This window comes from Natator depressus, chromosome 5 (genome assembly GCF_965152275.1).
Source record: "Natator depressus isolate rNatDep1 chromosome 5, rNatDep2.hap1, whole genome shotgun sequence".
NCBI classification, from domain to species: Eukaryota; Metazoa; Chordata; order Testudines; family Cheloniidae; genus Natator; species Natator depressus.
The window spans coordinates 47146766-47174310 of record NC_134238.1 but is presented as its reverse complement, the minus strand read 5'-3'; the positions used below and the strand labels follow the sequence as shown (position 1 = coordinate 47174310).

General features: G+C 44.3%; 1 protein-coding gene across 1 annotated transcript in view; it reads right to left on the bottom strand.

Moving 5' to 3' along the window:
- ANKRD31 (ankyrin repeat domain 31) overlaps positions 1 to 27545 on the bottom strand; it is a 108269-nt gene that overhangs the window by 70651 nt on the left and 10073 nt on the right. The window contains 6 exon segments of the mRNA XM_074953774.1: positions 6043 to 6185; positions 9500 to 9685; positions 12554 to 12690; positions 13071 to 13363; positions 18133 to 18801; positions 24308 to 24351. Coding sequence (XP_074809875.1) covers positions 6043 to 6185; positions 9500 to 9685; positions 12554 to 12690; positions 13071 to 13363; positions 18133 to 18801; positions 24308 to 24351 — 1472 coding nt within the window.

The following is a 27545-nucleotide window of genomic DNA, read 5'->3' as shown; positions in this document are numbered from 1 at the left end:
ATGGTCCCCATACCTGCCCCAAGTGTCTGCATATGCTGTGCTGGACACAGGTGTAATGATATATACACACGCATACACATGTCCATGTTGTCGCTGTTGTTACGTAAGATTAGTGCTACCATTTTATGGGCTGTATACAGGATTCTGTGCATCACCAGGGAGACATGCTAGGAACCGCTTTGCTGTGTGTTGTGGGTACTGTCCCCTGCCTTCACACATTTGCTGATGGCAGTTCCTAATCACATCGCCCCTCATTATTATTCCCTGAAAAAGTAGGTGGAAGACATTTAGCAATGAGATAACGATCTGATTCTGTTCCTGTTTCTTACAGTGGGACAAACGGTTATGCAGTAGAGTAGGCGACTGGTGAGATGTTGGATGGAATTTGGCCAGAACTTTCTGATACACTGAAGTCAGCTGACCATGAGGGTCAATAACAATTCATTCAGCTCACATGGTACTGATATGGTGAACGCCAGTGTTGCCAAGGTATGTCCTTGGGTGGACCATCATTTCTGGTGCCGGAGAACCAGCATGTTGTGCTGGGATCACATCATTTTGGAAACCTGGAATGACCAGCAGTAGCTTCAAAACTTCCAAATGAAGAAACAGATCTTCATAGAGCCATGTGAGGAACTTGCATCAAACCTCTGGCACCAGAACACTCAATTCAGGGAAGCCATACCGGTTCAGAAGCAGGTTGCTATTGCTCTATGGAAGCTGGCACCACCAGGTCTGCTGCAAGTCACTTTGAGGTTGGAAAGTCCATTGTTGGGGTCACAGTTGTGCAGGTTTATGAGGCAGTTAACACTGCGATCTACTCAAGGTGGGTGCCATACAAAAAGTTCCAGAAATAAGAGCGGGATTTCAGAGGATGGGGCTTCTAAACTATGCAGGGGCCATCAATGGCACCCACATCCCAATACTTTACCCACCAAAAGGGGCAAATGCTTATGTGAACCACGTGTTCTGCAAGGCTTAGTGGTCCACAGAAGCAGATTCATGACTACAAACGTGGGAAATACTAAAAAGGTTCATGACACCAGAGTGCTGAGGTGATCAGGATTGTACTTGAAGGGAGTAGGACTTTATTCACCGGAAACTATATGGTTCTTTACAGTGTGTCGATGCCAACTGTTATTTTGGGGGACCTTGCATATCCACTCCTATCTTGTTTCATGAAGCCATTCCCCAACACCAGTGACACTGGAAAAGGGGAATTCAGTTACAAGCTCAGAAGCTGCAGAACGGTTATGGTATGTGTTTCCTGGGCTGGAAGCTCATTGGTGCTGCCTACCCACCTGTGTCACAATGGCCATTCATATACTCATTGCCTGCTGCACACTCCATAACATTTGTGAGGGTAAAAGAGGAGTGTTTCCATTCCAAATGGGCTCACAAGTCTGATTTGCAAACTTTGTACAGAAAACCAGATCCCACCCATGTGCACATTGGTCCTGGTTCCCAACAAGCAAGGGAAATTATGAACACCATTCATGCACACATCTTGGCACAGCAGGGAGGCAGAGGGTGCTCCCAGCATCTGCCTGTGCTGAGGGATGCATTCCCAGCAGCTGTATAAGGTGGGAAGGTATATAAGGGAACATTGGTGCCTATTTGTGAGGTGACATAGCTTTGTGACGGTTTCGTTTTCCTGTAGCGAAAGATCAGGAACTGTTCATTCCTGTGACATTGCACACATTGAAGACAATTATAACCCGGTGAAGATGCCCTGTTAACACCTTAGGGTTGAGTCTGTGCTGTGGAGGGTGGCAGCCGAGTTGAAATGTGGTCATTGTGCAATGATTTTGTCTTCACTATTCACACTTGTTTATAAACCTCTTATTGACAGCACTCAATCTCTCTTACCAACCTTATGAAGATTTCCTGGGGCAGGGGTGAGTATTCAGCCATTCTGCATGGTATGCAGTCATTTTGTTTTTTGACTGTTCATTGTCAGCAGTGCTAACTGCATTTACGGGCTGCTACAGAGCACTAATCCCTATTACCACTGAAGCTGGTTAAGCTTTCAGTGGGAAGTATTTATGCACAGGGTAGTGGCAGATGGTGTCATTACCTGTGTTGCTACTGGTACTGTTTCAATTTTCTGCATGTGAAGTAATCCATATAGATAGATGTTCATCTACCCATTTTCTGTGTTTCTGACTTCTGTTACATTGAATACTAGTAGCACTTTCTGTAAGAACATAATACTAATTGCACTTTCCCATCCCTCCCATGTATCCTTGGGACTTAGTATATTTCTGAACCTCAGGAGGGAGGGTTTGGTGGAGGACAGACAGAAAAGTGTTTGCAGTATCATGGCATCAGAATTATATACCATTCAATTTCATGTGCTATGAATTGTGGGGCCCAATTCTGAATCTGAAAACATCTTCAGCTCACCAAACTTAGGAAGGAGGGGACACACACAAGTCTGGGAAATGATAACATTTATTAAAAGTATTAGATAGAATGGGTAATTGAAATCATTTTTAAAAGGAAGGGTCAAAAACAAATCTTTAAAAAATAAAGGGAATGCAAGTGGGAACACTGGCCATATATTAATGTCTCTGTAGCTGTCTCCTTGCCCACCTCCTGACAAGAAGAAATGACGGGAAAGTGACTTTTGGGGAAAAATGAGAATGTCTCCTGCAAGGGACTTGGGGGATGGGCACTTGGTGGGATTCTGGAACTCCTGCAGATTCATCATTCCCCTCCTGGTCACTCAGTAGGGTCCTCCTGTGAGGGGTTTTGGGTGCTAGTGGTGGGCAATGCCCCAGGAGTTCTGCAGGCTCTGGTCTCCTCCCAGTCTCTTAGGGGGGTCCTTGAAACAGGATCCTCTGGCTCAGTAGCATCCCGCGTGGCAGCTGGAGGAAGAAATGGATGTAGTGGTTCATGAACTGGTTCAGTTGATTCGGCAGCAGGTTGACCTCGAACTCATTCACAAGTTCAATGGGGGAATGTTCCCATTCTCTGTGCTGTGCCTCCTGCTCCATGAACCAGTACATCCGTGTCTCTTCCTGATGAAGTGCCCAATCCTTCCATGCCCAGAGGAATTTAAATGGTTCCTGGTCTCCCCTGCCCATGCCTATATGCAGCTCTTCCTGGGTCCTTCTCCATCTGTCTCTGGGGCATTGCTCCAGCCCTTTTTGTGGGATGGTTTCACTTTCAGGAACTGAAGGGTCCTGACAATTGAAAGAGAAGGGTAGAATTACAATTTTTGTCCTTGGGGAAAAAGCTCAGAAATCCCCCCCACATAACATAACTTTACTGTAGAAGGCCACAATTTTGATACTTTTCAGCATTCCATGAATGTGACTTTTAAACTATCCTTGGTTCTTAGGCAACTTTTGCAGCCCATGAGGAAGGAGCACAGGCTCCTAATAGTAAATAAACTGTACTAATACTTTTAAAAGTTTAAATGTTCATAGTGTTTCAAGGTAGTGGGCAGGGGGAAGAGAGAGTGGCAGTTCCTTCCAGGGTGCTAAGTTACCAGTTTGCAATTCCTTTTTTAAAGGCTGGCTAACATTTGGAGAACATAGCTGTTTCCAAGATACCAGAACGGAAAAGAGAAGTGGCTTTCTGTCCTGTGGAGGAGATCTGCAATCTATGCAAGAGAGTTTGTTTCTGCTAATGGTCACTCCTCTACATATTGCGAAATGAAGAGGGTTGGTCAGCTATAAAGGTGGACCAAGCAGAGCTGCACTGCTGTAAAACCTCAAGACCCAGCTAGAGTTTCTGCTACACTGGAAACTTGCTGAAATATGCTTGTGCAGCATAGCACAGTGCGGGGAGAGGCAATACACCAGGGACAGGGACAGTAACAATTTTGTAATCTTCCAAGGGAGAAAGGACTGCTGTGACTAACATTTCCTCAGAGAACCAAAGTGTTCTACAACTGTGTTCTGCTCCCTCCCCATTCCCAGACCTAACATCCCCTCCACCTGCCCACCCCGTTCCACATAGCTACCATTTGTAAGGTGATGGTAAGATCAGAAGGTGGGAGAAGCACTGAAACTGTGTAATCTTTAAAAGACAAAAGACAGCTGTTACTAACTTTAGACAACCTACTATAAGCTTTCTGCAACTGTCCCATCCCCAACTGGGATTTTTCTAACTTGACCCCTTCCTTCCCAGGGTCTGTGCAGCCCCAGAGCCTTTGCTGTCTGACCCCTGGCCAAGAAATGAACAAACACAGAGGCAATGATTTTTCCTGAATAATCTGTTTTTAAGAAACAGCTTTATCCAAATGCATAATACAGGTTCACCAGAAATCAATAAAATCATTGATTTATAACTATGTCTTGCTTGGGAATCATCTGGGGGGGCGGGGAGCAGGGGAGAGTTGGAGGAGTTTGGTAGGGAGAGGGGGCATGACAATTCCATGGCTTTCAGCACTGCAGTTCAAACTCACAGACACATAGCAATGCATGGCATATTATCCAGAGGGGAATAGTCAGTGCACAGTATTTCAAATGCCCTGGATCATAAAATCAGTAATTTAGCATAAGATGAAGAGGGGATATTGGCGGGGAAGGTCCATTATAACTTACCAGCCTTAGGTTTTGGTTCCTGCCGTGACTCGGGATCCTCCTTGGATTCATCAGGGTAGGAGGCTTCCTCAACAGGCTCCACTGGAGAGAGGTGCAGAATAACATGCTCTTCATCCTCCAAGTCTTCTGGGGCACCCTCCATGGTCCGTGCTGCTTCCTCACCAGCATCCGATTGGACAATGAGGCTGGTGGGGTTGAGGAAGGGATCGTGAACCACTTCAGGCTCTGTACCAGGAGCCCTTGACAGCACCTGGTCAAGCTCCTCATAGAAGGGGCATGTAGAAGAAGCCACATCCCAGAGAGACTGTTTGAGTCTTTTGCCCTCCTGTATGGGAGCCTCATCTGGTTCATGTGTTCCCGCCCCTGGGCTGGAGACCGCTCAATGCCTGCCTTCTCCAGCCTCCATGAAATTTCCTGGTACAGGTGTATGTTCCTGCCGCTCTGGCTGAAGTCACGGAAGACAGTGCACTCTGACCACACATTGATAAGCACCCAAGTGTGCTCAGTGGGCGAAGTGGCTGCTCTCAGAGCAGGATGCATTTTCACCGGTATTGATCTGTATGAGTTCAGTGGAAAGCTGGTCACTGCAGCACGCTACTTCCACTGAAAACGAAGGGACAGGAACCTTTATAGAGTGGGCAAGGGTCAGGAAGAAAAGGGTCCAGTGCATTGTCAGAATGGGAGTGGAGGACTATTGAAACTTGAGTCCTGGTACATGACCCTTATCCACACCCCTCAGGCATGCTAGCTTACTCACTCTCTACATTCCTTCAGACACATGCTTTGGGGTTCAGGTGTGGGTTATGACACAACTGCATGCATAGGCACGTGTACAGTCACTAATATAGAAATAGTCCTTAGTCAATGGGGAGGAAGGAAATAGAGATTATGAGTGACCAAAGAGGTAGCAAGAATGAGGGAAAGGGCAGAGTAAGTGGAGAAAATAATATAGCAGGAGAAACTGCACCCATAAGTTTTAAACTTGAGCTCTAGAAGCCATTTGTTATGCACATGGGGGAAAAAAATAGAAAAAAATATTGGTGTCAGTCCAGATCAAAACCCTGATCTACTTTCAGTCCAATATTTTGTTTCCAACAGCAGTCTCATACTTCAAAAGGAAGTACAAAAAACATATTCAATTGTGCAATAATGTGTATTTTGATGTCTTCAGACAACCTGAAGCGTGAGACCTGTAGCATTATCAATTTAGATGATCTTTTCTGTGCTATTTTCGTAAACAGTTAGAAAAATGCAGCTAATTTCGCTATCACACACTAAAGAACAAATCTGTAAAGTGTTGCTCATGATTTTATCAGAAGTTGGGCAGCAAGAATTCCAACTACCCTGAAATCTTAACATGTAACCCTAAATTCTAAATAATTAGCAGGACATGTAATGAAACTGAAATGCAACGTAACCTCCCTGACCCAATCACAGGAATTTTTATAGGTAAAATGTAGTTTGTGCCCAAATATAGAAATCATACCTCATAATGGCCCTCTTTAACTGCATCCTGTATTGGTGTTACTTGTTCACTTCCTTTACAGTTAACATCAGCTCCTGCTTTCAAAAGCTCATTTGCTGTCTTATAAAAACCTTCCACACTGGCTTCATGTAGTGGAGTCCAACCTACGACAAACGAAATTTGTCAACTAAATCTTACATTTCATATCTGAATAATATTCTTGACACCAATTTTTATCCATTTTGCAGACTATTTAATAAAGTTTAAAATTTAATAAATAATATTTTATCCATTTTGCAGACTATTTAATAAAGTTTTAATTTTTAAGATAGTCTAAATTTATTAGAAATTTCAATATTTTAAGAATAAGTTGACCATGTGACAAATTTTTATATGGTTCAAATGTGATGTAGGTGAGAGGTCCTAACTGTCAAAATATGCACTTGCCTAAGAACTGCATGCCATTATAACAAATATAGATGTTAGATTATGTATTGGCTCAAAAAGGAAAGAAACCTTAACCTTTGTATACCAGCAATTTCTCTGTGAATGAAACTTTTACACTTTGGGTATGTCTACCCAGCAGTTGGGAAGTGTAATTCCCAGTGTGGGCAGACATACATGTGCTAGCTCTACTTGACCAAGCATGCTAAAAATAGCAGTGGAGCTACAGCAGCATGCGGGGCGGCTTGGGCTAGCTACCGGAGTACAACCTCATTGGAGGTCCTAGACAAGCCACTGCTATTTTTAGCATGCTAGCTCAAGCACAGCTAGCACGTGTAAGTCTACACAAACAGGTAATTATACCTCCCAGCTGCTAGATAGATACACCCAACAACCTTTGTGTGTGGTCTTGTTATTTAGTCAGTCACACTGGAGATGATAATTAAGAGAGAAGTGAGAAAATAAAGAACCTGAGCTATGAATAATACAACATATGTTCCTGTCTCAGGAACAGACACTAGCAATTAATAATGGTGGGGATCATGTTGATGTCCATTTCAGTATCTTCAAGCATCATTAAATGTATAAACTCGTGGACTTTAAGGCCAGAAGGGACCATTGTGATCACCTAGTCTCACCTCCTGCTTTAAGAACATCTAAGAATGTGAACATTAGAACATCTAAGAATCTAAGAAATAATGTGATGAAAAATGTTTACTCATTTTCCATTTCCCTTTCTGATCACATAGAACAAATCCAACTTTCACCTTTGCAGACAGCAGAACTGTAGCAATCAGAGGTTGAGTAGCAGGTGGAGCAGAGATGCTCTGCATGGGGAGGGAGGGAAATCTGGGGCTGAGGGGGCAGGTTGGGTTCTCTGCATTGGGAACATGGGGAGCTACTGAGACATAGCGGGAAGTAGCTGTTCCTATTTGCTTCCCAGCCCAATCCCATGAGCCACAGCAGCCCCACTTCACCTCCACCCTCCTATGCATGCACACAGCTTACAAGGAATGACATGTTGGGGTAGAAACATATATCAGCCGCTAGAATATTTCCATTTACTCCTGGGGCATTCTGCACCAAAAAATTTAAATTTCTATGCCAAAAAATTAAAAATTCTGCACACAATATTCTAAAATCCTACAAATTTTATTTGTCAAATAAATGAGGCGGCTCCAGCATGGCACTGCGGGAAACAGGCCACTGGCAGCACTGAGCTGGGAGATCACTCTGCAGCTCCCCCCGGGACCCAGACTCAACAGTGAGGCTGCACCCAAACCTTCCCCAGTGCAAGAACTGGTCCTGCCCCAGAAATGCCCAAGGGCCCTGAGCCTCTGTGCCAGGTGCACCAGGTGTGAGCATGCAGACTCAGCCCGGCAGGATCCAAGTGCAGAGGGACTTAGTGTGGGGGGATCCAGGTGTGGGTTGAGAGGGTTCTGTGTGGGGCAATCTGGGGGTAGGCAGCTCAGTGGGGGATCCGTGTGTGTATGTGCAATCTGGATGCGCAGGGGTTTGTTGGGGGGTTCTGGATGCAACAGTAAGGGGACTCTGCAGGGGGGTCCAGATGAAGGTGGTTGGAGCTCATCAATGGGGGCTTGGGTGGGGGGGGCAGAGCTGGGCAGGGGGGTCTGGGTATGGGGGGTTCAGTGTGGGGGTCCAGATGCTATGGGAATGGGGCTCAATGAGGTTGGGGATCCAGGTGCTCCTGGTTGGGGCTCGGTGGAGAGCCGGGTGACTCATCAGGGTGGTCCAAGTGCAGGGGGAGTGGAGCTTGGCAGGAGGGGTTCTGGGTGTGTGTGGGGAGGTGAGGCTCAGCGGGAGGGTCTGGGCATGAGGGGGTCTGGATGCATGGGCACTGGGCAGATGAGGGAGCAGCTCCCTGTACAGTGATCCCTCCCTCTGCAGCTGAGGAGTGATGGGTGGGGGTGGGGGGAGAGTTTGCAGAGCTTCCTGGAGCCTGGGGAGAAATCTAGGGCTGGGGCTGACCCAGCTCTGGATGCTATGCAGGGGAAGAGGAAGTCCCATCCTCCCCAGCCCAGCCAGACTAGCGGCTGAGCCCGGCACAGGGTAGGAGCCACCAGCCAGGTCTTCCCCAGTCCTGCCCCCTGCCTCACAGTGATTTATCTCTCTGCCAGCTGCCCTGGGCACCCAAAACACACTGCTGGGGAGGGTCACATGACCACTTTTGTGGCTTCCCTTTGCTTCCCCCTCAGAAAGTCATTTTTCTGCAGGGAAGCAAAGAAATCTGTAGGGGGACATGAATTCTGCACATGAGAGGTGGCACAGAATTCCCCCAGGAGTATTCCATTGCAGGGGCACTAGCCTCCAGTCCCTCTCACGTCGGTTCTGCCAGCCAGGTAGCAATTCCACTCAATGGAGGAAAGAGGATTTGGGAAAGATGAAGGCAGTATGTAAGCCCTGAGCTGCACCGACCTAGCTTTGCATGAGTTCCCGGTATGGCAGTGTTCTTATTGAATCGGCAGAGTGAACTGGGGGAGAAGACAGAAGATCCACGCCCAGAGTGCTTTCTAATCCTCCTTCCACCACTTCCTGCATCAAAACACACTAAGGTTCCATTGACCACAGTAGCTTTTTCCTTCAACCATCTCCCCATGGGTGGAGATACCCCAGTACATATCTAGAATGCTGGTTGGGCTCTAAATTTGACACACTCCTTTTCTCATTTAAGTCAAGGGCAAAACTCTCATTAACTTCAAAAGAAACAAGACTGATTCCCTCAAGCCAAATTCTGGGCTGTTTTACAGATTATGCATGCCAGAAGGGTGTAAAATCAGTGCAATAACATGTAATTTTGGAGGTAATGTCTATATTACATATATGGCTCTTCACATTTATTACCTGTCTCGTGAGAACTTATAAGAACTTAAACTAATAAGAATTCAAAAAAGTGGTGGATCAACTCTAAAACATCTTTCTGTTTGTGATCCGGTAGCATGAGCATTTATTACTTATGCTTACATATTTATTTTGTAATTCATAAGATTATCTTTTAATTGGAATTGAAACTTACCAGCATAATCCTGAGTATTTACATTTGCACCAACTTTTATAATTTTGCGTACAAGGTCTGTATCATCTTCGGCAACAGCTTTATGCAGTAAGGTCTCACCAAAAAGATTTTTCCTACAGATTTTTGAAAGAGGAATGGAGGCAACAGGTGCAGTATTTGAAAAATTTTTAACAGAGGTTTGTTTTGCTGAAAAACATAAAATAAAGATCTGGTAAACTGAAAAAATATGTTTGATTACTGTTTTGGCCTCAGCACTACAGTTAGCATACAAGTCTTCTGAAGAAAAATCTTGTCAACAGGAATTTTTGCCCAACTACTAACCTGTCAAAAACAGACATTTCAGAAAGTTGCTCCTTCAGTAAAATACGTAAACATCAATCTCACTTACTAAAGATTGTATTTAACCCCATAAACTCTGCACCAATCTCCTGATATCAAATGGGTTCAATGCACAGAATGAAAGAATATGGCTTTTAAACAGTGGTTTTTTTAAACTCTTGGCTGTCTACATTTTAGGCAAAGTGTACTAATCATTTTCAACAAGTTTGATCAAATCTGCTATCCTGTGCTACATTTCCTTAAAAGAAAAGCAGTCAATATATAGCTAGTTGCTTAGTCACTCCTCTCGTCCTTACCAAACCTATGGCATCTATTAGCAATTATTTTATGTTTTGTGTTTTACGTATGCTTAAGTTTACAAAACAAAATATAGAAACAAACATTATTATTATACTTTGGAACAAATCCTGCTTTCCATTATGCACCCATAATGTAGGATTCAAATGTAGTGGAACCATTTCTATTGTACTGGGGCACAAGACTACACTTTACTAGCAGTGGGGAATTCTGCCTTCTCCCTTCATGCTGTGGAGAGGTGTTCCAGGGCTACTGTCTATGCTGGAAGGCAAAAGGATGGGGATGGATTATGGCCAGGCAGGAGGCATGGCAAGGGCACGAGCATGGTCCATTCATTGTGCAGATCCAATAGCTTAACATTTTGCTCATGTGGGAGTAGAGAGCTACCCCTCTCCATATTCTGTGGTTGTAGGCTGCACAAGAAGCCTGGCTGGTTGTGACTAAAGATTCCAATCTTCAGCCTTTTGATATTTTTGAAATGGAGGAAAGTCCATGTACATCAGTGGTCTCCAACCTTTTTACGCACAAGATCACTTTTTGAACTTAAGTGCAACCCAGGATCTACCCCATCCCTTCTGAGGCCCCACCCCTTTCCCGAAGCTCCACCTCGCTCACTCCGCGCACACACAGATCTACCCCATCCCTGTCGCTCGCTCTCCCCCACCCTCACTCACTTTCACTGGGCTGGGGCAGGGAGTTGAGGTTCGGGACGGGGTGCAGGCTCTGGGCTGGGGCCAATGGGTTCAGAGTGTGGGATGGGGCTCCAGGCTGAGCCTGGGGCAGGGAGTTGCGGAGCAGGAGGGGATATGGGGTGCTGGCTCTGGGAGGAGGCTCAGGGCTGGGGTGCAGGCTCCCGCTGGGCAGCACTTACCTCAGGCAGCTCCCGGTCAGTGGCGGTGCAGCACGGCTAAGGCAGGCTTGCTGCCTGCCCCGGCCCCACACTGCTCCCGGAAGGGGCCAATGTACCCCTGCGGCCCCTGAGGGGGGCACGTGGCTCTGTGTGCTGCCCCTCTCTGCAGGCACCGCTCCCGCAGATCCCATTGACCACAGTTCCCCGTTCCTGACCAATGGGAGCTGTGGGGGCGGTGCTTGCAGGCAGGAGCAGTGCATGGAGACCCCTACTCCCGCTCCCCCAGGGCCATGGGGGCATGCTGGCTGCCTCCAGAAGTGGCATGGGGCTGGGACAGGCAGGGAGCCTGCCTTAGCAGCAGCCCCACTGCAGCCAGAGGTCACGATCGACTGGTAGAGTCTCCAGGATCAACCAGTCGATCACGATCGGCCAGTTGGTGAACACTGATGTACATTAATTTTGCTCTATGCAATAGGATTTGCCCATATAACTACAGCCAATCATGATGAAAACAGAAAAATACATTTTATTTTGAGCATTTTGATTTAAAAATAATATTTTGCTCTTGAATGAAAACCTGTTGCTGGCTTTATTTTAATAAATATGAGTCATCTGATTAGAAAACCCATCGTAAGCATAGTTATAGTGGAAATACTGACAACCCTTCCTGAAAGCAAGGTGCTGGGTAGTGGTAGATTTATAATTAACAACTTATATTATACCTACTATTATAGTTCATATAACGTATACCTTCAAAAAGTTTTAAAATATATTAGGTACACAGTTAAAGCCAAACTGGACTTGCATAAATGGAAATAATTATAACACTCCAATCTTAAAAGTAATTATGGTTCAATGGTTAGGGGATGAAGGAGTCAGGAGGCCCAGGTCCAATTGTGTGCTCTGCCACAGACTTCCTGTGTCACCCTCAGCAAGTCTCTTTACATCTCAGTTCCTCACATGTAAAATGGGAATAATAGGACTTCTTTACTTTACAGGAGTGTTGCGAGGAGTAATATATCACAGAATGTGAGGTGCACAGATGTAATTGTGATGGAGGTCATAAAAATACATCAAATCGATTGAAACCTGCAATCTACTCCATGGGGGGTGAATTCCTGTGCACGCTGAGTCACACTGACTTCAGAGAGACTCTGCACAAGCAGTTTGCCTTTGCAAGTCAAACTGTAGGACCTACATTTGTACTCTGGATCTATTTTTTGTTTTGGTGTTTCTGACTACTCAGTCATTTCAATTATAATGTTACAAAATTAGATTTTCACCCCTGAATGTTTTCCTTAAATTTTATGAAGGATGTGTGTAAGCAGGTCAATTATTAGAGTCTGTACTGTAAACAGTGAAATAAAAACTGGTACAAAGTATCATGGATTATTATTAAAACTAATGTATATAAAGCTTTTTAAAAAGGTAGCTCATAAATCCACATTTCAATGACTTTGAAAACACCATCCAACAAATGTATACTTGTCTGGTTCAGTACATTTGTTTGAATCAGTTCAACAGAAGAGTAACTTATCTGGCAAATAAATGTCAGAAGCATCTCTTACTAATTTTCTTTGCAAGCCTTTGGCTTTTCCTCATCTGCTCAACCTTGCTGTTTACATTCATAGTTGATGCTTGGTATGTACTGGCTTCTGGCTCTGAACACTGTTCTTTGCTGTCCTTACAAGCAGAGTCTTGTGTTCTACTGATGAGAGATTTATTCAGAATGAATAAAAATATTCTCCACTTTATAAAACAACAATGTAGTGTTTATACTAGATTTAAAAGTAAACATTTAATTTGTAAAGGAGGTTTATAATTATGTGCAGATGCATACTCCATGTAATCACACAAACTTCAATGGGATTGTATGGAGTATAAATCAGTGCAGAATATGACCTTGAGTGTTTCAAAGAAAATGTAAAATCTTTACCTTTCAGGCAACTTAAATGAACATTTACACAGTAGAAATGAGGAATGAAAGGCATGTATGTTTCATATTTATTAAATAAATTGGAAGAGAGATAGAGAAAGAGTTCATGCATGAAGAGAAGTAAGCTTTTCATGTTATATATATCATACCCAAAATCTTTAGATGAAAGTTTATTTCCTGTTTCTTCATCATTACTATATATTCTCTGCTGAGTTTCTTCTAGCATTTTATAACAACTGGAAACTTCATGTATGTGCTTTCTAGTGCAGTTTTCTCTTATTCGAGTTGACTTCCTTAATGTATATGAAGTTGCTTTGGTAGTTTCTACATCCGAGGTATTCTCTATTGAACCTGAATTTCCTTCACCAGCTTGTTTGTCATAAGAGGCGACATTGCAGTAATCAGAAATTATCAAGTTTTGGTTCTTCTGGTTACCTACAAGCTGTGACAAAAAGTATTATTTCAAACTAGTGGTAGTCAAGCTTTAAAAAGAAATGCTGTGCCTGGATTATTGTGTGTGGTGTTAAAAGCAAAATGTCATTTAAGTTATACATGCACAGATAGATAGATAGATAGATAGAGACTTAGAATAAATAGGTTACTTAAAAACTGGAGTTCTGCAAATATATTCCCTACACAGAGGGAAGCACTTGGAGTTGTGTGCCATGCTATGCAGGCCCTGGAACTACTAAGAACACCCAGCAAGGGAAGTGGATGGCTCAGGAAATAGGGATGTAATGGGACAAAGATGTAAAGTCAGTGGATGATATGGCTTTTTTAGCTGATGCCTTCAAACAGAATCAGGCATCTATTGAGGGCAGGCCACAGAAAGAGGGGTTTGAAACTGGTAGGAAGGGAGCCCCCTGGGAAGAGAGAAGCGGGTTGGGAGCCTAAACATTCTCTTACCCAAAAACATTCCTCTAACTTCATCCCAAATCTCCTGTAAAAGCAGAAGAGCCCAAAAGGTGCTATCAGTGTAATTCCACTGATCACCTGAGGAATAAATGCCCTGTGCTAGGAGGAAGTGGGCAACAAATAGCTTGTTAGTTCTGCTGTCCTCAACACAGAAACCCCCCAAGCAATTGAAACCTATCATATTGGTTTGTGAGGTTAGCCTCTGCAGAACCAGATACGGAGTATGTTAGGCTGTCCAAATTGATGATAGGGAGTACTTGGGGCAGAGAGATACAGGGGCCCAGATCTCTCTGGTTAAGCAGAGTGTGGTCCCAAAGGCTAGTATGTTGCCTGGCCAAATGGTAGAGATTGTGGGGATGGGCGAAAGCAGATTCCTCAGACCACTAGCTAAAATCTATGTGGTGTTGGAAAGTGTTCTGACTCTGGGGGTAAGAGAACACCTCCTAGTCGACCTGCTTCTTGGTAATGATTTTTTCCGTGAAGCTCAGGTTAAAGTATTTGCCTGCAGCAGGAGGGAGTTTTAAGCTGGGACCCCCGAGGGAAAGGGTAAGGTCTCAGGAACTGCTGAGAGAATGGGAGAGAGTCTCCTTGATTCTTCTGCAGCAGGGAGAAACCACATGCTTCCAGGGGGGAGGGTGGTTGAGACCAACTCCTGCACTGCAGCTGGAGGCAACACCACATTAGGAAGGGATGGGGTGGGTGTAACATCCGCCAGGGAGAGAATTGCCCAGGTTGTTAGCTGCCAGCAGGTCGCAGCTGAACCAGAGGCAAAACCGGCTCTAGGGAGCATAGAGCAATGTGTCCCAAAGGAGAGCCCAGAGAAGAGCAGGGGATCTCAGAAACCACTGAGGTGGGTGAGGATTCCTGAGACTCTGTACCACAAGGAAGTAGGGTGCTTCCAAGTATGGGAGGGGCTGAGACTAGCTCCTTTCCAGCAGGAGGAAACATGCCCTCAGGTGCAGGGGCAGGAGAAGTGTTGTCAGTGATTAAGGAAACTGTCCCAGTTGTTAGCTGGCAGAGTTCTGCAGATGAACAAGAGACAGAATCCTTCCTAGGGAGCACAGAGAAATGTGTCTTAGGAGGGGCCCCAGAGGAGGAAACTGGGGAAGGAATAGTGGGGACACAGGAATGTCTCCTCACTAGTCACTTGGGGCAGGATGTCCAGGACACTAGGAGGATGGCTGGATCAGCATCAGTGCACCCAAGCACTCAGCCTGTGACCCAGGTTTTGAGAAGGAACAGTGGAACTGACCTCCTGGAGAAGAGCAGTCACACAACTGACTTCTCAGGGACAGAGAAAGGGGTAGCGGAGGGTACCCCAATCCAGGTCCCAATTTTTCAGGATGCTATTTCTGATACAGTTACTTTCCAAAAATGTATCTCTTTAAATCAAGGTGCAGCTCTAATGCCTGTGATAACAGACGAGTTGGGACCAGGAAACTGCAAGGTGGTAGTTTGTGAGAATACAAATGGCCCAACTGACAGAGAAGGGGGTGTCTTCCCCCACAACAGAGAAAGCAATTATGGGAGAGCTGCTGGGAAAAGGTGCATCTGATTGAAGGGTTAACACACCTAGCCCAGAGAGCACAAATCACAGCCTTCTAGGGGGCAGGGAAGGACTCAGTGCTGGGAGGGGGAACACACAGGGTAACCCCAAAAGGGGAGCTGGATTTTCTGCATATGTACAGTCCTGGGTTAGGAGACCGTTCCCCAAAGGGCCAGCCAATGTGCAGGATCCCCCTGAACACCTATCTTGCCAGACCCTGAGGCACCAAAATTCCAGAAACATGATTAAATTAAGAGCCCATACAGGGGGAACAATGGAGGGAAGGAAAAGTCAGTGGCTGATTACATGGGAGAGGGTCAAAGGACACCCTGGGTAATAAACAAACTAACCTCAAACTACACTATCTGAACAGAGGGTGTGGTATCATAAAGATACTTGTAAACACACAACATTAATACCAAAATTTTTATCACAGGTAAGTTTTGGAGATAAGAATTTTGACACGGATGTTAAACCTTATGATAATGCTACTTTTCAATTAATACCTGTAAACAGGTTTAAACATTATTACAGCAGAGAAACCATAAAAAACCTGGTTTGCTGTGTGTGAATGGGGAAACTGAGGCACACTGCCTCACAGCCTTAATGGCTGGATGCCAAGAGAACTGTAACACAAACTGCTTTCAAGCTAGTCAGTGACTAACCCTCTTGCAGTAAGCAAAGAGGGGAGGTGTGACGCTCTGTACCTTGGGGGAACACCCTACACCCCCATGTTCATCTTTATAAAATGATTGTGTGCAACTGCAAATACATTGTGTGCCAATGCAAAGTTTGTAATGTTGGGTGTCTTCGGAAGGCTCATGATGCACTGAGCATGGTTGTTATAGTGATATTATAGTAATTGTTACAGTAATGTTATAGGTTATAATTTCATGTATATAGTTATGAGGCTGAAAATGTATCCTCATGGCTTAAAGAAAGCCCAGGTAAAAACTCTCCGAGAACAGAGAGGCAGTTCACATCTCATCAGGGCATGTATGGGACAAACCCAGCTCAGCCTCACAAGAACCAAGGATGAAGGCCTAGGCAACAACAAAAGGATCTGTTAGACTCTGAGTGAGTCACCCCCCTTCCTGAAGTGGGCGGAGGGGGGGCAAAGCCAAGAGGGAAGAAAGAACATGATAAAAGGGAGAGACGTTTGCCATGCTCTCGCTCTCTCTTCCACCTCCATCTACAGACACCACACCAAGCAACTGAAGCACTGATCAAAGGGGAGAGCCTGGCTGAAGAGCTACCAACCAGCTTGTGATGAGACGCATCTAAGTTTGTAAGGGCATTGAAAGTGTTAAGATCAGCTTAGAATGCGTTTTGCTTTTATTTCATTTGACCAAATCTGATTTGTTACGCATTGACTTAGAATCACATAAAATCTATCTTTATAATTAATAAATTTGTTTATTCTATTTGAAGCAGTGCATTTGGTTTGAAGTGTGTCAGAGGCTCCCCTTGGGATAACAAGCCTGGTACATATCAATTTCTTTGTAAAATTGACGAACTCATATAAGCTTGCAGCGTCCAGAGGGCATAACTGGGCACTGCAAAATGGAGGTTCCTAGGGTTGTGTCCGGGACTAGAGATATTAGCTAGTGTCATTCGGTTGCAAAATCCAAGGAGCAGCTTACATGCCAGAGGCTGTGTATGAACAGCCCAGGAATGGGGGTCTCACAGCAGAGCAGGGTAAGGCTGTCTCCCAGAGTCAAAGATTGGAGTGACCTAGCAGATCACCGGTCCAGATAACACCAAGGGGAATGTCACACTCCCTTGCTGCAATTTAAGCCCATTGCTTCTTGTCCTATCCTCAGAGGTTAAGAACAACAATTCTTCTCCCTCCTCCTTGTGACAACCTTTTATGTACTTGAAAACAGTTATCATGTACCCTCTCAGTCTTCTCTTTTCCAGACTAAACAACCCCAATTTTTTCAATCTTCCCTCATAGGTCATGTTTTTTAGACCTTTATTCATTTTTGTTGCTCTTCTCTGGACTTTCTCCAATTTGTCCACATCTTTCCTGAAATGTGGCGCCCAGAACTGGACACAATACTCCAGCTGAGGCCTAATCAGCACGGAGTAGATCAGAAGAATTACTTCTCGTGACTTGCTTACAACACTCCTGGTAATACATCCCAGAATGATGCTCGCTTTTTTTGCAACAGTGTTACACTATTGACTCATATTTAGCTTGTGGTCCACTATGACCCCCAGATCCCTTTCTGCAAGACTCCTTCCTAGGCAGTCATTTCCCATTTTGTATGTGTACAACTGATTGTTCCTTCTTAAATGGAGTACTTTTTCCCTCAGTAAATTCTTCCCACATACACCACTCAAACTCTCACATATAATTATACATACAAAATAATCCTTTCAGCTAATCAAGCTAGTCATTATACAGGCTGAGAAGAGATTATTTCTATTTTTAAATATTTGTGAGATGCTTAGATACTATAATGATGGGGAATGCAAAAGCAGATATTGCATAGCATAGAATAGTATGAAGCAAGAAGATAAAGTTTACTAGGATTTCTCCATTCTAAAAACTTCAATAACTGATGTGAAAAAGTAGAAAAGGATTAGTAGACTTTAAATAAAAAAAAAGACTGTAATAAAAATGTAAATTCCAGACTCAATAATTCTATACCAACACTAATAACATCTTAGAAAAAATTAACTCTTCAGTAAAATATTGTAAGATACACAAAACATTTAAAATAGCTATTAAAACATGTACATACTTGTTCATCTAAAGGACCCTGAAATGCAGCCTCTGTTAATGCTTTTATTTCTTCCAATTGCTTCACAGAAAATTGAGGTTCAAAATTGTTAACTGTTATTTGAGTGCAGTCATCTATCTGGAAAATACTGGGTTCTGATCTCAAATGTTCTTCTTCAGCATTAACCTCTCTTTCCTTCCCTACTAATTGACGGAGAGGCTGTACTACAGATTCTGAAAAGGAGTTCAGTGCTGTCAGAAGCTCTAGTGGCAGGACATTGCTGTTCTCATCTACTGATCTATCTACAGATAGAGCATCACCTTGACACTGTAATGTGTCGTGCAAGGGGTTTATCATTTCTGGACTCTCTGAATCACTGAGTGGTTTCAGCAAATCTCTAATTTCAAATTCATCAGCCATTATACTTTGTTCAGTTAATGTTTCCCTGGAAATCTTCTCTGATGTTGATGATAAAATAAAGTCAGGTGTAGACTTCTCAAGAGAATTATCTTTTACCCTAGTATCTATCTCAGTAATGGTCATAGTGGCACTTTGACAATCTTTTAAAACACCTGGAAATACATTCTCTGATGTCCATTCCTTTGGAGCCATTAATGTTTCTTTTACAACTGCACTTGACAGTAGGCTTCTTTCGGGAGAGTCATCTTCATCAGTTAATCGATGTGAAATCTAAATGAAAAAATGTTCACAAAAATGGAGAAATGTTTCTAAAAGCATGTAATGAACATTTACTTTACAGTTCATTAATGCTCATAATATTAGGTTTACAATTTTTTGATAAAGCAAGCTACAAGCCCCTAAGAATTTCCACAATGGAAAAATTCCCATTGACCTTAATAGGGGGTAGACTGTACCCTTACTCATAAAGGCAGAATGAATTAAGTTGCTGACACCCCTATTACTGAAGATCCAGGATAAGATGCAGAATAAATCTACCACTATTTTGAGATCAAAGGTCTGATCCTGCTCTCAGGGTACTCGCGTCCCATGTTAATGCTCAGGATGATTTCTCTTCCTTTTTAGTACGACATGAAGTCATTATGTAGTCAAAGCAAATAGTAGAAGTGCAGACTACTGCAGATACAGTCTGACATGTATGTTTTGTTTTAAATCACATGCAACTACTGACAGGGCGCAGAAAGTTTGTCCCACATCCAACACTGAATATTATGCAAAAAGTAGGGTAAATATAGTTATTTAGACTCATAGACTTTAAGGCAATAAGGTACCATCATGATCATCTAGTCTGACCTGCACATTGCAGGCCATAGAACCTCACCCACCCACTTCTGTAATAGACCAATAACCTCTGGCTGACTTACTGAAGTCCTCAAATCACGATTTAAAGATTTCAAGTTACAGAGAATCCACCATTTACCCTAGTTTCACCTTCAATTGACCCACGCCCCATGCTACAGAGGAAGGCAAAACAAACAAACAAACAAACAAAAAACCCAAAACCCAGGATCTCTGCCAATCTGACCTGGGGGAAAATTCCTTCCCGACCCCAAATATGGCAGTCAGTTGAACCCTGAGCATTTTGGCAAGACTCACCAGCCAGACACGTGGGAAAAAATTCTCTGTGGTAACTCAGAGCCCTCCCCATACAGTGTCCCATCACTGCCTGTTGGGAATATTTGCTACTAGCAGTCACAGATTGGCTACATGCTATTGTAGGCAGTTTCATCAGTTTTATAGTAATTTTTGTCATGACACCAATAGACGTGCCTGTGACAGACTGATAATATCCTGTAATATCCTGAACCTTGTGGAGTTAAGATAAACTTTATTGAATTAAGCTAATCCTTACTGAATTAGGTGTAATACCTTTGGTTTCCATTGTATTACAAATGCCATTGTATGTGTTATTGTGGAATTGTATGTTTCTTCTCTAGTAGGAGGGGGATGCTAATGTACTTCTTCCATTATTGTCCTCTGACCCCACCCCCCTTGGAGAGGTACGCATATACTAGTTCAAACTGGATTCTCCAGGGACCAACAGACAAAGAAAGGATTTTTAGATAAATAGCCTGGTTTTAAACTGGCTCAGGGCCTTCTTTCTGATCCAGCAAATGGGCAAGATCTCTAGTCCACAGAGGGCCCCAATCCTTACAGAAGGGTTAGAAGGACTGGGCCTACTGAGGCCCATAAGACTGTGTGCTTGTCCTGAGCTGAAGCTGCGATGTGAACTTGTAACCACAAAAGAAACTTCTTGGGTGGGTTTGGAAGGACTGCTTCAGAACCCATGTTGGGGTAGGGGTAATCTCTGGTAAACTTATAAGCATTTGTGTAGGTTCTTTTATTGTTTTTAGTATGGTTTTTCCGTAGTGCTTGTACCTTAATAAAATAGGCTTACACAGAAAGAATTGTTTATAAGAAATGTATAACTTGACAATAACTCTTATCGGTCTCTGAACAGAAAACAAGCAGGGTGTGTTTGTGCAGCCTACCAGTGCCTCTGCAGTGAACGACACAGTGAAGGCAGGAAACTGCGCAGCCTGGAAATACCACCCCCAGAAGGGAGAGAGACACGGGACTTCACCTAAGAAAGGCAGTGACTGGGGAGCTAGAAACCTGAGAGCAGGTGCCCTCATTGGATCACTGAGGGGAAATACAGGTGCAGTTGTCCTGAACTGTGATAGTGCCTGTTCTTCATTCAGTGAAAATACAGAATTTTTTCTCCTTCCTATGAAGGATTGTCTGAAATTTCTGAGCCAGGTACCTCAGTTAGTACCTCAGAGGACTGACATGTTTACAGTTTTTACCAACATCGTATTTTTCGCTGCTCATACTGTTGCCACAACATTGTATTTTAGGGTAAATTTCCTTCAAGAGACTTTTTAAAATCTTTTGTTGCCAACACATGGCAAAATTGTATAGTGCAACAGCATTTTAATATCAGCAATATAAATCTGATCAACCACACTGACAATTACAACTGTAATAAAACAACAAGAAGACAAGATCACTGAGGAGAAGAACCTTCTTCATACTGATTTATGGATTTTTAAAACAAACTTGGAACATGCAGTCCTTTAGAGAGACTAAATTTTAAGCATTATGATATAATCCAGTAACCAAGGATGCAAATTAAAAGATCTATTGGCAAGTTAGGAGGGGGAAGGAGAAACAAATTTGTTAAGTAACGGGAAAATTACTACCATCATATGATAAATATGATTTCCAAAAGAGACTAAGAATATAGTTAAAATGTTATAATTATACAACAGTTTAAGGGACTGAGAAAAGGAGGGATACTGAAATGATAATCTGATCCAGTTTAAAGAGATGTATTTTATAATTAAATGGAGAATTCAGTTTACTGCAGAAAAGGGCTTGATCCTGCACCCATACAGTGTATGCGCAGGAGGGTTAACTGAAGAAGAATTATGGTTTATGAAAGACCAACAATGGCCAACTTTTGTGAGATTAGAATAAAGATTATTGCAAGATACTAGGGCATAAGGAAAATCAGAAGACAGAGGAATGGTAGAATAAATAGGAATACTACTTTGTCAAAATCAATAAAACCCAAATATGACTCATTTTAGGACATCAATCTTCTATTAAATTACAAAATCTTGACAGACAATTTGTCTTGAAGTTTCACAATTCTAGCTGCAAAACTGGCAAGCTTGAGACAGTCACAGTGTCTATGCTGGGAAGACTGTAATAACTATCAGTTTCTCTTGCTACAGTTCTTTCTGGAGCATTTTGGTCTGTTCATCATATAGTGCTAGAGATCAGAGAATATGAAAAAATAAAATTTACTGTAGTAACTGAGTCTCAGGTACAAGAAAAAGCAAACTCAAAGGAGCCTTTTACTCCTACTAGTTTGTCAAATATCATCTCTGGGAATTCTTCCTGGACACTGGAATTCCTAGTTCTCCTAGTATCTTTAGGTTTTACAACCTCCTTTGAGATTATTAATCATTGGTATTCTGTTTCAGGAACTTTCATATTGGATTTTATTCCATTGAACCAACTCTATAATATAGGGAAGTTTTACTTGATGAAATTTGTTAGTATCAATATTAATATGTACTGCAAAGAAAATAATCTCCTGGCTTTGTTTATGATATGATTACTTACTCATATAGTTTAATCTGTTACAAGATATATGTTTTATTATATTGTCTTTAGTACTTTCTTTTGGGAATTTTAGAAGATTCTGTTATTTTCCAGACGTTAATCTCACTCAGAATCTACGAAGAAAGTAAATTCTATTTATATGAAACTTTAACAGCTTTCTTTTGGATGCAAATTTTGCTTCACCCACCTTATATAATTTAAACAAGGTGGCAACCCTTGTATGAAAAAATGTGTCTTTATTCCTCCCTAATAAACAGAATAACTTGTGGCTAAAAAAAAAAAATCAATGGTAAATGATTTATCTGTGTATGTGGCACAGACTTGGTCTTCTGTTACTTGACACTAGAGTATAACTCTAGTATGGAAAATGGCTTGCACAAATTCCAGGTTGATATCTGAAGTACACATATGTTAGTGAACTGATCATAAGCAAGGATTCACACAGCATGCATGATAACACAGGAATCTTTGGATTCAACACCACAGACAAAAGAGATGCAAAATGCATCTCCCTGAACCAGCAGGGGCCAAGGTTCTAGAGCAGGGGTCTCAAACACGCGGCCCGTGGGGCTATTTCCTGCGGCCCACCAGCTCCCTGCGGTCCCCTCTCCCCCTCCCCCCAGCGTTTACCTAGAGCGGCTCCTGCCAGTGTGCACGCCAGCGGCAGCAGGGCAGGCTCCCTGGCCTGCCCCTACGGTTCCCCGTTCCCAGCCAATGGGAGCTGTTGGGGACGGTGCCTGGAAGCAACAGTAACACACAGATCCCTGTGCGCACCCCCCCCGCCCGGTTCCGGCCACTTCCCGGAGCAGCGCATGGGCAGGCAGGGAGCCTGACCTGCCCCGGTGTGCACCGGGCCAGAGCCCATCCCCCGAACCCATCCTGCAGCCAAACCCCCTGCCCTGAGCCCCCTGCCGCACCCTGCACCCTGACCCCCTGCCCTGAGCCCCCTGCCGCACCCTGCACCCCTCCTGCACCCTGACACCCGCCCTGAGCCCTCTGCCGCACCCTGCACCCCGACCCCCTGCCCTGAACCCTCTGCCACATCCCGCACCCCTCCTGCGGCCCAACCCCCTGCACCCTGACCCCCACCGCATCTCTCACCCCTCCTGCACCCCACACCCCAATTCCCTGCCCTGAACCCTCTGCCGCACCCCGCACACCTCCTGCGGCCCAACCCCCTGCACCCTGACCCCCACCGCACCTCTCACCCCTCCTGCACCCCACACCCCAATTCCCTGCCCTGAGCCCCCAGCCGCACCCTGACCCCCTGCCCTGAGCCCCCTGCCACACCCCTCACTCTCCTGCACCCCAACTCCCTGCCCTGAGCCCCCGCCGCACCCCGCACCCCTCCTGCAGGTGGTGGAGGAGGGGGTGGAGTTAGGGTGGGGATTTCAGGGAAGGGGTTAGAATGGGGGCAGGGGATGGGTGGGAAGAGGTGGGGCAGGGCCTCATGAAAGGGCTGGAGTGGGGGCGGGGCCAAGGCCGGCGGCGGGGAGGTGTCAGTAATGCGGCCCTCAGGCCAATGTACTAGTCCTCATGTGGCCCTCGCGGGTCATTTGAGGGTTTGAGACCTCTGTTCTAGAGAATAATTCACTCCTCAAGCAAAATAGTCCGTTTTATCACCAGCAGCCTCCAACACTGGTTTGTCAATCAGGAGAAGCTCTAAATTTAGCACTTCTAACTTTTTGGATTACTACACACCTGTGGAAGGGAAAATTGCAACCACTTTAAGTAACTACAAGTCCGCCAGCAGGGCAGGTTTCCTAGGGCGTCAGCATCTAGGTGAACAGTGATTCTGGCCCATTAAAGGAAGCCACACTGTTCACAAGTTCGTGTCTATTTCAGCTTCAGACACACTGCTCTTGCAGTAAGATATTGTCCCTCCCCAAACTGCTTTCAAGCTATATTATGCATCTGTGTTAAGAACATGTGCTTCACATTGGGTTTGGACAAAGACTGGTATTTTTGCTTTAAATATTCTAAACACATGGAGCCTCATTTTTTCCCCCAGAAAATATTGTGTAACTGCTAATTAAATCAAATCAAACGGTTGACATGCATTCTGCTGTAAGAATATACTCACCTTCCTCTCTGTTTTCAGAAATCCAGACATGTCATCATCTAAACCTATAATGGTGATGAATAAAATAATATTTTTCAAATTTACTGTCACTGAATTGCACTTTTTGAGCTTCTCAGCCTTTTCTGATTAAGGGGCCCCCTGGATGTTATAAGATGTTGAAGTTTCAAATTCCCTTCACACTTTTTTCTTGAGGTGGTCCCTGGCTGAAGCTAACTGAGTTTGGTGAAGGAAGCTCTATTTAACAACATTTTCTAACTTAATTACCTTTTTTTAATTACTATTACCTCCTGTTTTCTTATATCTGTGACCCATAGTTCTGTGCCTTTAAAGGTTACCTATCAACTACCATCATCTGTTTCAGGGAATGCAGCATACTTCTCACACCCTCCACACTCAGTCAGCTCCGTTGCCCGCTTCCTAGCGCTCCCAGGGCTCAAGACACCCCTAAAAGGGGAGGAAGGAGCACAGGGGCCCACAGGGACTGTGATTTTCACACTCTCCCTTCCCTTTGCACATCCCTGGAACATCCAGGCAGTCTCACCCACAATTTTATTAAGCAGTGCTACCACAGTAAACTCAGCTTCAATCTAGAACTATATCAATATCTTAGGAAAACCATGAATAGCAATTATTTTATAAGAAACTTGCAAAAGTTATACAGTCCCAACATCACATGAAAAATAATGTAACCTGTACTCCAGGACATCTTTGAAAAAGGAAGCAAGGGCCAGATTTTTAAAGGTACTTAGGCACAGGGGCACCATTTGGAGGGTGCAGGGGGGGCTCTACCCCCCTCCACCCCGAGTTTCGTACTGCAGGTCTACTCACCCTAGCCCCAGACGGATCTTTTAACTGCAACATAGCTCAGCCTGAGTGTAATATATGGTGAGTTCGGAAGCTGGGAACAGTACAGCATTTGGGGCAGGGAGTTTGTTTATAAACAGAGGCAGGATGATTAATATAACAAAAAGCTGGTCATTAAAGTAAATTAAGGATCGTTAGATGATCCTGAAAAAATTTCCAGGCACTCCTGTTAAAAGATAGGAAACAAAGGGTAGGAATAAATGGTTAGAAGGGAGAGAGGTAAATAGTGGTGTCCCACAGGGATTTGTACTGGGACAAGTCCTATTCAACATATTCATAAATTATCTGGAAAAAGGGGTACGCATTGAGGTGGCAAAATTTGCAGATGATACAAAACTACTCAAGATAGTTAAGTACAAAGCAGACTGTGAAGAGCTAACAAGGGATCTCACAAATCTGGGTGACTGGGCAACAAAATGGTAGATAAAATTCAATGTTGACAAATGCAAAGTAACGCACGTGGCAAAATATAATTCCAACTATACATACAAAATGATGGAGTCTAAACTAGCTGACCCCATCAATAAAGATATCTTGGAGTCGTGGATAATTCTCTAAAAACATCTGCTCAATCAAAAAAGCTAACAGAATGTTGGGAATCATTAGGAAAGGGATAGATAATAACAGAAAATATCATATTGCCTCTATATAAATCCATGGTACGCCCACATCTTGAAAACTACATGCAGATCTGGTCGCCCCATCTCAAAAAAGATATACTGGATTTGGAAAAGGTACCAAGAAGGGCAACAGAAATGATTAGGGGTATGGAACGGCTTTCATCTGAGGAGAGATTAAAAAGACTGGGACTTTTCATCTTGGAAAAGAGATGGCTAAAGCAGGATATGATAGAGGTCTATAAAATCACGAATGGTGTGGAAAAATTGAATAAGGAAATGTTATTTACTCCTTCAAATAACACAAGAACCCAATGAAATTAATTGGCAGCAGATTTAAAACAAACAAAATGAAGTCTTTCTTCACAGGCAACCTGTGGAACTCTTTGCTAGGGGAGTTGTGAAGGCCAAGACTATAACAGGGTTCCAATAAGAACTAGATGGGTTTATGGAGGATAGGTCCAACAATGGCTATTAGTCAGGGTGTGCAGGGATCCAACACCATGTTCTGCATGTCCCTCGCCTGTTTGCCAGAATCTGGGAATGCGTAGGAGCCAGAGCAGGGACATGCCGCTGCTTCTGGGAGCTGATTGAGGTAAGTGCTGTCCAGAGCCAGCACCCCGAACCCCTCCTGCACCCCAACCCCCTGCCCTAGCCCTGATCCTCCTCCTGCCCTCTGAGCCCCTCGATCCCAGCCCAGAGCACCCTCCTGCACCCCCAACCCCTCATTTCCAGCCCCACCCCAGAGCTCGCACCCCCAGCTGGAGCCCTCACCCCCCTGCACCCCAACCCCTTGCCCCACATCCGGAGCCCCTTCCCACACCCTGAATTCCTAATTTTTGGCCCAATCCCAGAGCCCTCTCCTGCACCCCAACCTCCAGCTTCATGAGCATTCATGGCCCGCCATACAATTTCCATACCCAGATGTGGCCCTTGGGCCAAAAAGTTTGCCCACCCCTGCACTAGACCCCACTCTCCTCCCAGAGCTGAGATAGAACCCAGGAATCCTGAGAGGGTCTCTCTCCCCACAGAGTTAGTAACAATGTTACTAACATTGTTACTAACTCTGTGGGGAGAGAGACCCTCTCAGGATTGGAGGGTGGGGGAGGAGCAAATGGAGAGAAAGGGAGGGAGGCACTCCATGCCAAGCAGCACACACTAATCCAATTCCCGTTGTCCATAGCCTCAGAGGGTTCCCAGCAACTCCTGGAGGAAGTCAATCTCAACAATATCCCCGAGCACATAAAAGATAGCTTTCACCATCCAGCTGGGTTGAAGGAACCCTGAATTTATGCTCTGGATATACTCAAGTGCTTAGTGGATCCCCAACAGCTATAGGAATGCAAGGGGACAATCTCCCACAAGGGTGGAAGGAACAGGAGAGAGTCCTGCCTCTTCGTTTAGTCCTGGCCTTAGAGAATATGCTAACAGGAAAAATACATGAAAATCCCTCAAATACACAGGAAGAAAGTAAGAACCACCATCACTAAACTCCTAAAGTGACCCAGGGGGGTCCTGGTGCCGTTATGCCAACCCTGCTACTGATCTGAGCAAAACCTTCCCAACCCTCCTTTCCTATCTTCCCCACCAGGACGCTCATGGACAGACATGCATTCCTCACTCATCCCTGCTCCAGACCACAGTTACTGGGTTACAAAGCTACAACCATTTGCTGTGGGGGAATGGCAGCACTTAGGACACTAAGGCTTAGATATTTCAGTGCCAATGGGCAGGAAAACAGTCACCCAGGGGGGTTA